At 44.0% G+C, this 12,134-nt stretch overlaps 1 protein-coding gene across 9 annotated transcripts in view; it reads left to right on the top strand.

The window, feature by feature from the left end:
- RBPMS (RNA binding protein, mRNA processing factor) overlaps positions 1-12,134 on the top strand; it is a 172,523-nt gene that overhangs the window by 105,635 nt on the left and 54,754 nt on the right. For 5 of the 9 annotated variants that reach the window (XM_045069399.1, XM_045069392.1, XM_045069398.1 and 2 more), the window contains exon 5: positions 3,710-3,860. In XM_045069399.1, the coding sequence (XP_044925334.1) occupies positions 3,710-3,860 (151 nt within the window). Of the gene's footprint in view, positions 1-3,709; positions 3,861-9,751; positions 9,794-12,134 lie in introns of all 9 variants that reach the window. The other 4 variants (XM_045069401.1, XM_045069397.1, XM_045069400.1 and 1 more) reach the window with 1 other exon arrangement.

The following is a 12,134-nucleotide window of genomic DNA, read 5'->3' as shown; positions in this document are numbered from 1 at the left end:
CCCTGTGATGTTGGGGAGTGGGTGGGGTTGGTGCCAGGGCTCGTGGAAAAGGGGACATTACGCGTAGGAGGCCACAGAAGGTTCAGAAAAAGTACTGTGCAGCATTTTAGACACTTGCCCAGGAAAGTGTTAGCATGTTAGCAAGACTCGCTGGGCCTGCTGTAACAAAACACGATGGACTGCGATGGTTCAAACAGCAGATGGTTAATTCTCTCGGTTCTGGAGGTGAGGAAGTCCAGGATCACGTTACTGTCAAGAGTCCGGATCTAGTGCAAACCCTTTGGCTTGCTTGCAGTCCTCACGGACCGCTTGGGTGGCCTTTCGTTGGTGTGTGCTGTTGGAGAGCCATCCTGGTGTCTCTTCCTCCTCATATGAGCGTTTACTAATCCCCTTTTAGCGGATCTAGACCCCACCTCCAGATACCATCACTTTGGGGGTTAGGGCTTCAGTATAGGAATTTGGGGAGGACATAAACATTCCGTCCCTGACACCAAAGCATATGATTTGAAACTGCCCTGGTAGACTCTTAGGAATCCTGGACTGTGAAGGTACGTTGTTTTATCCCCACAGTCTTCATACCTCCCGGAGCCTGCTCTCGGAGGGGTTTCAGACTTGGTAGATCAGTGGGAACCTGTATTGGTTTGGTGAGTGTGTTTCAGGCCCCCTTGAAGAGAGGCTGTTGGCTGTCCTTGTAGCCTAGTCAGGCAGATTAGGTTGCTTCTAAGTAACTGTATTCTCAGATCGACATCATGCTGTTAGCCAGAAACTGTGTAAATAAGTTCCTGTTTACAGTGTAAGAGGAGGGTTTCTCTGCATTAGAAGAAGAGTCTTGGTGAGTTACAGGCAAAAGGGAAGAAGCTGACTCTGAGAGGCACAGAGCCCCTGATGTGGCAGCGATCTTATCCGGACAGGCTTTAATGCGAGGTCACTCTGGCCGGAGAATAATCTTACTAGGGCTTTAATTAAAAGCACAAGGTGTTGGGTTGGTTTTTTGGTGTGTTTTTGTGTGTTTTCATTTTTTTTTTTTTAATGTTGCCTTATCTATCTTCCTCTTTTATTTCCCTTCCATTTCCATGTTCTCCCTAGACCTGCTCCCTCTCCCCCTCTTCATCATCCTTTAACATTTAGAATGTTTTTGGCTTGGCTGATCCCTCTGGATAGGAAGTGAGCCGAGCAGGATATTGATTACCAAATATGGTATTGCTGCTAAAGATGTTAGAGGAATGCGGCTTGTATTCTAAGCCTCCGGCCTCTGAATAAGCTGCCAAACAAATTAGGTCATTTTAACTTCTGAGCTTGCTTTTTTTTTTTTTTTTTTTTTTTTTAAATAAGGAGCTGGAACTCTGATTTGGAACATGAGGGTGTTGTTACTTGAGCTCATACAGGGATAGGAAGAGGGGCTTGGGAATGGGGGAGACTCAATTCAGCATGTCTTAGGACACAAGCCACCAGTCCAGGCGGCTTAAGAGGCAAGCATGTTGTGCAGAGCTTCTGTTGACTCTGGGACACGAGGGGAAGAGCTGGGATGCAGAATTCAGATGTGCCGCCTCATTGCCTCCTTGTTGTCCAGGCTAGAAGCTCCAGAGGACCACTGGCCGGTCCCAGGATGCTCTTCTCAGGCTACTGGGGCCCTGACCACAGTGACCAAGGTGACGTGGGCTCAGGTTTAGGAAAGTTCCTTCTTTACAGGAAGATTGGTGGAGTTGACCGCCAAGGAGGACACCCTGAAATTGATGGCAGATCGTTACTGTGTGAGCTCCTGGGGTGTCTTGTGAATACTCGAGCCTTCCACAGCATCCCCTTACATGATAGCCGGGGACTGACTGCATTAGTCTCCCAGCGAAGACGACGCTCTTCGGGTCCGTATTTGGCAATATTTATTCTGTTGTGATATTAGCTTTGATAGAGTGAAATACTTCAGAATGCTGCTTTGTTTCTCTTCCTCATAGACGTCTTTGGCAAGATAATACTGATGTTCCCTCAGTTGAAACAAAAGCTGAGACCATTTGGGGAGAGAAGTTCTTTTTACACTTTTTATAACTGGCTCCCCCCTTTTCGCTTCTTGTTGTCAGGGCTGTGCAAAGCGGGTTCCTTCTCTTTCTGCCCATGCCTGTTTGCCACCTTCAGTTGGTTTCTTCTCAGAATGGATAAATCAGGCTCCCAGAGACGTTCCACCTGCCCCAGGATGTCTGTAGGTCAGGGCTCCGTGGCTTTTGTTGTACCTCCCGGGACACCTCTCTTTCCTCCTCCCCCCATAGTTCTCGTTTTGCTGCTACCGTCCAGTCTCAGGCTCTTCTTCCCAGCTTTGGAGCTGAGCCTGTGAAGTTCAGAGTTGTTCATCCTGGTGTACATAGAGATTCTTACTGATTTCTGGTGGGAATTGCTTTGACTTTTTTTTCAAGCTATTTAAGTAGAAAGGGGACTTTGGGGCCCATAGGCTCACATGTGCACTAAACGGAAAAGCCATATTCATAGGATACATCTTTTCAGAACTCTACCCCCTTCTAGAACATACCATACAGACAAACATGGGACCTGAGCCTGTTTCGGATGTACATTTATGCAGTCTACTGGGATGTCTTTTTGTTACTGTTATTGGACACCATAACATTGGAAAATAGATATGATATTATTCATTATACTTAGTGATAGAGGCATTCCCTTTTTTTTTTTTTTTTTTTTTTTAAGATTTTATTTCAGAGGGCAAGCACGAGGGGGTAGGGGCAGAGGGACAGAGGGAGAGGGAGACAGAGTCTCCCCGCTGAGCACGGAGCCAGACTCTGGGCTAGATCCCAGGATCCTGAGATCATGACCTGAGCCAAAGGCGGATGCTTAACTGACTGAGCCACGCAGGCGCCCCAATGGAAGCATTCTTGAATGGTGGGAGGGTTTCAAAATAGACTTATCTTGTCCTAAATCTTGTGTTTTTATAATGTTTGTTATGTATTGAGTATGTTTGTTTTAGGTAAACTGCAGTAATAGGGTCAAGGGTAATTGAAATGACTACCCTGTCTTCGGCCTGTATAGTATCATCTGATTTCTCCCCAACCATGTAGCTAGTAGGCCAGCTCTAACCAAAACTGGGACTTTACCACATCAAGACATTAAAATTTTATATAAACTTCCAAGCTAACTAGGATTAAGTGCTACTAGTTACATTTAAATCTTAGTTCCTGTTTTACTGACTCAGTACATGTATCACCATGAAGGAAGCTCTCTAGTTAGGGAGGGGAGTTTTCTCCCTTTTATTTCTGGGTGATGAAACTGAAGCGTTGAAGAATGACATTGTTTTAGGCCAGTGTCAGAACACTGCAAAGGACCTCGAGCTCCACGACTTCCAGTATGCACAGAGCTTTACAGAAATTGTTTTGTTCTCATCAGTGGCCATTAATTGAAGTTTTTCACTATGGTAGGAATTTGCTAGTCCATATTTAAAACCTGAATCTGAATGTTTTTGTTCAGGAAGAAAAGAAGTAATTGAAAAAACATGTAGCTAAATGTTTTCATTAAGTAAACAAAATCTCCCTTGACTTTTCTGGACATGTGGTATTACAGGTTTTCGTGTGTTCTGTGTAAGTAGTGAGAACCAGGGCTCTCGCTGACCTTTTTTTCTGCTAGACCAGGATTTACTGGTGTGTTTATTTTGTCACCATTCCGGTTTGACTCTAAGGAAATGAAAACATCTTCCATTTGTTCTTTATTTCCAAAGGGCATCCGCTTCGATCCTGAAATTCCGCAAACACTACGACTAGAGTTTGCTAAGGCAAACACGAAGATGGCCAAGAACAAACTAGTAGGGACTCCAAACCCCAGTACTCCTCTGCCCAACACTGTACCTCAGTTCATTGCCAGAGAGCCATGTAAGTTGATCTACTTTTCATTTACAAAAAAATAATAACAACCAAGAATTGTTTGTGTGCTGCACGTGAGATTACGCCACAGGACATAGTGCTGGCTGAGTGTCCTTTTCCATTTCTGCGAAGAGGCTGTGCATTCTTGCTGTCTGAATTCCAAATACAGCAATGTTCTTGATGATCGGCTGTCCTGAAAGGGGGTCCGGCCAGATTAGAACTGTAACTACTACAGAATTTCGTTTGACATGATGTCGATTCCTTCACGTCATCTTGACCTTATCGTGAGGACGTTCTGTCCGCCTGGGGTTACAGACCCTTCTTTATCTCCTCGATCCTGGGATGGGAGAGCTGGTTCTCCGCATTTACTTCATCTGTTGACGCGCATCGGTTCTGTGGCTTGGGAAAAGAGAATATTAAAAGTGAAAGCAGCAGATATGAAGAAGTTCTATTTTTGAGAACAGTTGAGCCCATAAATCTAGAGGGGAAGGTAAACACACACAAAGAATTTCTATGTTGGAACAATCAGTTCTAGCAAACTAATAGTGATAAATTTAAGGAAATCTAGGGCTTCCTGTTTTAAATTAATTGGGTAAAGATGCTGACTAATGGCTAAACAAGTGTTTACCCCCCATCTAATGAGCTCTTTCCCTTAAATGGCCAGTCTGCAGCTTTGCCTTTGAATAACTTGAAAAGGTTGTCTTAATTTTCTTTCTTAAGCTCAGCATAAGTGAGGCGTGAGATCGGCCTTAACTTTTCCTTTCATTGCATAGCTATATGTGATTGCATGTGGCAGGGCATTCAAGGAATCCCAAGCGACTGGCTGTTACTTGGAATATTTCCTCCCTTTCGTTCTCGGTCTTCTTTCCAGACCGCATGATCTTGATCTTCCTGCTTTCCTTGACAATACGGTTCAACTTTTCTTATTGCAACTGAAGGGCACATGAGTTTCTTTCTCCCCCCATGTCATGAGTGTGTCAGATTTAATCAGGTTATTTTGGAAGTTACAGCCATTCTGTAGCCGTGTAACTCTTGAGAAAGCTGCCACTAGTCAGGGGAAAGTAACAGATAAGAGTTTCTCCCCCACCGTTCTCTAAAATTTTTCTGCGAGGCCAGGAGTCATAATGATGAAAAAAAGAAATGTGCGCTTCCATGTCCTAGGGAAACTTGAATCCTTTCTAAACAAAAGTTTCATCTTCTAGTCCAGTTGCTCTATGGGCAGATGAGTAGACATTTCTTAGACAATTCTGTCTCCTTACAGCATCTAGTTCAGTACCTTGTGTACATTGTATGTATTTAGTAAATATTACAGTGATAAGTGGATAAATATTTTAATTTGGCTATTTGCAGAATTATTCCATTTGTGTGGCTCTTCATTTCCCTCCGAAATGTCTTCTGTCTTAAGGCATCAGAAAAGAGTATTTGTAAGATTCCTTGATATAGAAAAGGTAACCTAGAGTGCCTCTTTAGTTTTCTAGTTAATTTTCTGCCTCAAATCAGAGAATGCTTTGAAAAGATGAATTCAGACAGCAAGTATAGTATTGATAATACTTTATCCTTTCTTTTTTTTTTTTTTAAGATTTTATTTATTTATTTGACAGAGATCACAAGTAGGCAGAGAGGCAGGCAGAGAGAGAGGAGGAAGCAGGCTCCCCGCTGAGCAGAGAGCCCAATGTGGGACTCGATCCCAGGACCCCGAGATCATGACCTAAGTCAAAGGCAGAGACTTTAACCCACTGAGCCACCCAGGCGCTCCAATACTTTATCCTTTCAATTTTTTATTGAATGCTTTTGTTCTGGGACCTCAAATTTTGTTTTTGTTTTTTGTTTGTTTAAATCTATTTCAAAAGCTCTATGAAATTGGTAGCCAGGAAGGTGATAGCCAGTTCACAACAGGGTACACAAAAGCAACAGAGATGAACAAACGGACATCCAGAAGTACCTGAAGTTGTCAGAGGGTTTAGAGCAAAGTTTAGAAGACCGCTCTGGCCATGTCTGCCCACGTCCCTTCCCTGTGTACTCAGCAGCTCCGAAGTGGTCAGATAGTTTCCATGGTACGGTCAAGACTTGCCTGGGCTGCTTGTGGCAAAACAAACTTGATGTTTAAAAAAAAAATCCAAGCGGTGGTATATTCTTGAGAAGCTAAAAGTTAGCCTGATTTCGCTTAATACGGCTCCTTTCTATGACACAGGGGCCTTGATGAACAGCAGTTCCGCTCTCAGATCGACCTTCCCGTCCATTATAGTTCCCCCTGGGAATTAAGAATGTCCGTGTCCCACATGCAGAATTGTTTTCCTGAAAGCACAGACCAAGCCATTGCTGGTTCTTTGCTGGCAAGTCTCATTGCACTGTGCCTGGAATGGGTGTTCAAGGTGGTAGTCAGGTCAGCCCCTGTTAGGAGTGGATGGCAGTGGATCTTAGAGTTGAGGTATTGGAAAAAGCCTATAGGAGCCCCTGAGTAGCTCAGTCGGTTAACGTCCCAGCTCTTGATTTTGGCTCAGGTCATGATCTCAGCGTCCTGGTCTCCACATGCAGTGGGGTGTCTGCTTGAGGAGTCTGTCTCTCCCTCCGCCCCTCCTCCCACTTGTGTGCTCGCTCACTCTCTCGCTCTCTGTAAAATAAATCTTTGGAAAAAACCTATAGGCTTCTCTGTTGTAAACGATGTGGAAAGGTTTTGAATGTTTCTTTTTGTTGATGTTTTTGTAGAATTGTGCTGAAAATTACCCGTTGCCATCACTAGTGGAAGAATGTGCTCAGATTCAATTATATAACAAATATTTACTCGAACTCTCATGTCTCAGTTATCTGTTGAACTTTAATGAGCTCTCAGTGAGCTGAACACTGGGAAAGATGGGGACCGGTTGCTGCCTTAAAAGAGCTATTGGTCCAAGGGATTGGTGGTGGTCAGAGTGGTCAGGAAACTTGGCCCGTGTAAAGGATGTAAAAGGTTTTTTTGCAGCTTAGTCCAGATTGCCCCAAATCAGACTGTCTCATCTGCCAAGCACCTGCTCTCTTTATGTAGAGGACGAGAAGTGAGGTATTGCACTTGCCAAAGGAGAGGGTGGCCTACAGTGGAGAGCCTTGACTTTAGACTTGAAGATGTCTGTGAGAGTTCTGGTTCTGTCAAGCTTGTCAAGTCATTGTCAAGTTTGACCTTAAACACACTGCACCTTGCTCTGTGCCTGTTCTCTCAGCTGCAAAATGGGAATAATACCTTCTTCACGTGCTTCTTATGAGAGCTAAATAAAGCAAGGTCATAAGATTGTGTTGAGGATTAAGCAGCTGTAATAGATGTAGAATGCCAGGCAACCATAAAGTATAATCTTAGTTTAAAAAAAAAAAAAACATGGAGTTGATTTTCTTTCCTAATCGTTAAAAGTAGGCCTGGGTCTTCCAAGGCTTCATCACTGTGACTATAGCCAGTTGCCTTCGTAAATCAGGAGAAAGGATGAATGAAAGTGTCACACACAGTCCCAGGAAAGTATTATACTATCCTAATGAAATTTTTATTAGTTTTAAATTCTTACTCCCTTGTATATAACAAAGCAAGAAAAACACTGTGAGAAAGGAAGTAAGAGATACAGAAAATTTATAAATTATATAAAATTCTGCTAGATTATGCATTGGCTTGTCCGGGAAAGTAGTGTTGTATAGTGGAAGAATTCCACCTGAGAGATGAAAACAGGGCAAGTCACCATCTCTCTGAGTTATGTTTCCTTTGTCTATAAAGTGATGATACTGTGTGCCAGGCATTGCTAAGCATTTTATGTGAAGAGGATTCTCAGTAGCACTATTTTACAGTTCAAAAACAGGCCTTCGGAAGATCTAGTAACGTTGAGGTCATCAGGTGTTATGGGTTGAATTGTGTTCTGTCAAAATTCGTATGTTGAAATCCCAATCACCAGTGGCTCCCGAGGTAACTGTGTTTGGAGATAGTCTCTACAGACAGGATCAAATTAACCAGAGCCAATAGGGTGGGCCCCAATTCCATATGACTAGGTTCCTTAAAGACGAAGAGGTGGCCAGGGATGTGTTCACACAGAGGAAAGGCCAGGTCAGGACATAGCAAGAAGGTGGCCATCTGCAAGCCAAGAGAAGCCACATCTGTCCCCACCTAGATCTTAGAACTTACAGCTTCTAGAACTGTGAGAAAATTAAGTTCTATTGTTTAAACCCTGCAGTCTGTGGTATTTTGTAATGGCAGCCCGAGCCGACTAAAAGGTCAAGTCATAGAGCCTGGATTTAAATTCTAACCGGTTACTTTTTGGTTTTGTAACTTTGGTCAGCTTACTTAACTCTGTCTCCATTGTCTCATCTATGAAATGGCAATAATAATTAAACTTACCCATAGGGTTGTGAGGATTAAATCAGTTGACTCGAGAGGGCCACATCCACAAGAGTAATTTCAGTGACCGTTTAATATGCGCGTGTAACAATGTGTACGTTGGGGCATCTGGGTGACACAGTCGGTGAAGCGTCCGGCTCTTGGTTTTAGCTCAGGTCATGATCTCAGCGTTACGAGATGGGGCCCCCTTTGGGGTCCACGCTCAGTGTGGGGTCTGCTGAAGTTTCTCCTACCCCCTCTCCCCCTCCCACACGTGCTCTCTGTCGTCCCCTCCCTCAATCCAAGTAAACAAATCTTAAAATAAGAGCCTTCTGTTCTCATAGTTGAGACCTGTCGTTTTCTGCCTTTGTATACTTAGCATCTGGAACCTAGAAATATGAGTGAACTTAAGATAGTACAGATTTTATTTTATGCTTTTTCATTCAGAAGTTTAAAAATTTACAGTATTATTAAATTAAGTATTAAAAAATGTTCAGCGTTCTTGAGGTATGATCGGGAAATGATAAAATGCACATATTAAGACTGTCTGTTTTGGGACGCCTGGGTGGCTCAGTAAGTTAAGCGCCTGCCTTCGGCTCAGGTCATGATCCCCAGGTTCTGGGATCAAGCCCCACATTGGGCTCCTTGCTCAGTGGGGAACCTGCTTCTCCCTTTGCCTGTGCGCTCTCTTTCTGTCTCTGTCTCTCTCTCTGACAAATAAATAATCTTTAAAAAAATAAAATACAGAGGGTCACCTGGGTGGCTCAGTTGGCTAAGCATCCAACTCTTGATTGCAGCTCAGGTTGTGATCTCAGGGTCGTGAGATCGAGCCCCGAGTCGGGCTCCTCACTGAGTGTGGAACATGCTTGGGGTTCTCTCTCACCCTCTCCCTCCCCCAACCCCTTGCCCATGCTCTCTCTCAAAAAATAAACTAACTCACTTAAGCCTTTAAAGATGATCTTACTAGAAACCCCAGAGGCCTGGATGAGAGTCTAAGGAAAAGATTTCAGGGCAGGTCACCCCTCAGTGAAAGTCAAGCTTCCATGTAACTGTTAAGCATCAGAATTTGATGGCCTGGATGCATTAACGGGTGAAATATAGTCTTACATAGTTGACCAGGGGCTCCTGGGTGTCTCAGTGGGTTAAGCCTCTTGCCTTCGGCTCAGGTCATGATTCCAGGGTCCTGGGATCAAGCCTGCATTGGGCTCTCTGCTCGGTGGGGAGCCTGCTCCCTCCCCCCCCTCTGCCTACTTGTGATCTCTCTCTGTCAAATAAATAAAATCTTTAAAAAAAAAAAAAAAAACCAAACAATTGACCAAATTGAACTACTGATGGTTTTTCTTTAGTTTTGGTATAATTCATTGAGTTGCTTCAGAAAATACGAGTGACCACTTCGAGCAGTATTTTAGTTTAACGAATAACGGTATCATCAGTGAAGATGAGCATATTTGACTTTGATTTATCCTTGGAGGACATGCAGGCAATTTACTAAAGTTTTTCACAACATTCAAATGGAAATAGAAGTGAGCATGGATGGAAGCAGGCGGTAACACAGCTCTGTTTTACATTGTTTCAGATCCTAAGACTTCATCTGCACAGTCCTCTCGAAACAGTGATGGTATGAAACCGGCATATATATACCTGCCTGTTGAAGGTTAAGTGGACCGTGTGTTCTCCGGGTGGTCCCACTTTGTAATGTCCCAAAAGGCTAATGACCAACCAATCTGCAGAAAATTTTTCACACAGATCAAGAAACCTTACCTACTCTTCCTATAAAGCATGGGATTGAGGGACCAAGTCCTGCAATTATTTGAAAGTAAAACTAACACAGGGACGCCCGGGTGGCTCAGTTGGTTAAGGGACTGTCTTAGGCTTAGGTCATGATCCTGGAGTCCCAGGTTCAAGTCCTGCATCCTGCTCAGCAGGAAGTCTGCTTCTCCCTCTGACCCTCCCCCCTTTCGTGCTCTTTCTCTCTCAAATAAATAAATAAAAATCTTTACAAAAAAAAAAAAAGGTAAAACTAACACAGAAACAGGGATTATCTAGCTGGTTGTTGGGTCTGTCATTTAGGGAGATAAAAGGTTTGAGTCCGTTTTAAGGAACATCCTTGCAGTCAGGTATGTTGACCACAAACTCACAATCTGGGCTCATCTGCATTTCAGAAATAGCCCCAATGTACTTTTTTTCCTTGAATCTTCTCTTTACAAAATTAGAGTTTCATTGCATTTTGTAAAATGACCACGCTTAATCCATTGTATTGTTAAAGAAGGAAACCATAAATGAAATTTAAAGGGTTAACAATACATATTTTCCTACCATCCAGAAATAACCACTGTTAAGGTTCTGTCGTATTTCTTTCTACACGCGTTTCTATCCTTTTATACATATGTGTATGAAAACAGAGAGTGTCAGGTTGTCTTTGCTTTAGTTTGGTTACAACGTATGATCACACTGTCCTTTTAGTTTGGTTACAACGTATGATCACACTGTCCTCTTTGCTCACTTGTCTCATCACCAGGTTTCCATCCAGGACTGTCTCCCCAAAGCATTTTCTTTATGGGCTCTTGACATAGAAGGTGTAGTGGTGAGGGCCTTTGATGCCTGACAAGGTATTTTTTCTCAGTTAACTGGTGGGAAGAGAATGCACACTGTTGAGCATGGCAGTCTTGTGCTTTAAGACTCTCCTTCCCTAAAACTCTAGGAAGCTGTACTGGGGAGACAGGATTGGAAGTAAAACAACATAAAATCTCTTTTATGTAGTGGAGGGAATTGAGTGGTAGTTAGGAAGGTGCTTGCCTGAAATTTTTTTAAAAATATGACTTGAGGGCGCCTGGGTGGCTCAGTGGGTTAAGCCGCTGCCTTCGGCTCAGGTCATGATCTCAGGGTCCTGGGATCGAGGCCCGCATCGGGCTCTCAGCTCAGCAGGGAGCCTGCTTCCCTCTCTCTCTCTCTCTGCCTGCCTCTCCGTCTACTTGTGATTTCTCTCTGTCAAATAAATAAATAAAATCTTTAAAAAAAAAAAAATATGACTTGAAATGCCACTAGGAAGTACCTTGGGGATGTGGTCCTTCTAGGAGGGAAGCTTCCCTCCTCCCCAAACCCACACCCCACTTCCATGAAGTTGTAGGAAAGGGAGCCGGTGATGGTGAAGACACACATTATTATTATTAATTATTAATGTGAAGACACACATTATTATTATTCCACCTGTTTTCCCAGTCCTTGCTGGTAAGGTTTTTGATGGGAACGGGAGCCCAAGTGTAAAAAGGAAGTTGGGGAGTATAGCAGAGACCCCGGGAGTCTCTGGGGAGTCAGAGGCACTGGGAAGTGACATAGGAGGGGGCCAGGAGGGAGACCCGGGCAGGAAACAGGCGTCTGGCTGCCCAGCGGAAAGGCGACCAGGACATCGAAGTGTGCAAGCAAGCGTCATCCTGCAAAGCTCAGCTTGGATCGAGTGGCCGTTCCCTCGGCGGCAGCTCACGTGGGCCTGTGGAGGGATGCTGTCCTTGCTTCTGTTTGGAACTACCAGAAGTGATACTCACGGAAACTTGTCAGTGGTTTCCTCTCTGGGTATTGAGACTTCCTAATGGTAGAGTGGTCCCCTGGGCATTCTCTTAGCCCAGCACCACAGGGCATTTGTGGGGTGATTCTCACATGACCGAGGAAGGCCTTCTGTCAAGAGTCAGGAGAGGAATTTAACACTCGGGACACGTGTAAGGGCACCAGGGGCTCAGGGCCCTGGACACGCAGAGGAACAGAAACCTGAAACTGCAGACGACGAGGCCAGCAGAGTACTCTTACAAACCAAGATACCTTAACGCTTATTTCCACATAGGTCCCACTCTGACGAAGCAAAGCTGTTGTTTTCCTTAGGGCTGTTTACAGCCCACTGCTGCCTCTGTCTTCTCTTCAAACCTGTACATGTTCCTAGTCTTGGTTAATGCGGATAATTTTTAATT

The sequence above is a fragment of the Mustela putorius genome, unplaced genomic scaffold, assembly GCF_011764305.1.
Source record: "Mustela putorius furo isolate JIRA1106 unplaced genomic scaffold, ASM1176430v1.1 tig00003932_pilon_pilon_pilon:0A:0A, whole genome shotgun sequence".
Classification (NCBI taxonomy): domain Eukaryota; kingdom Metazoa; phylum Chordata; class Mammalia; order Carnivora; family Mustelidae; genus Mustela; species Mustela putorius.
This window is presented reverse-complemented; position numbering and strand designations above follow the sequence as displayed.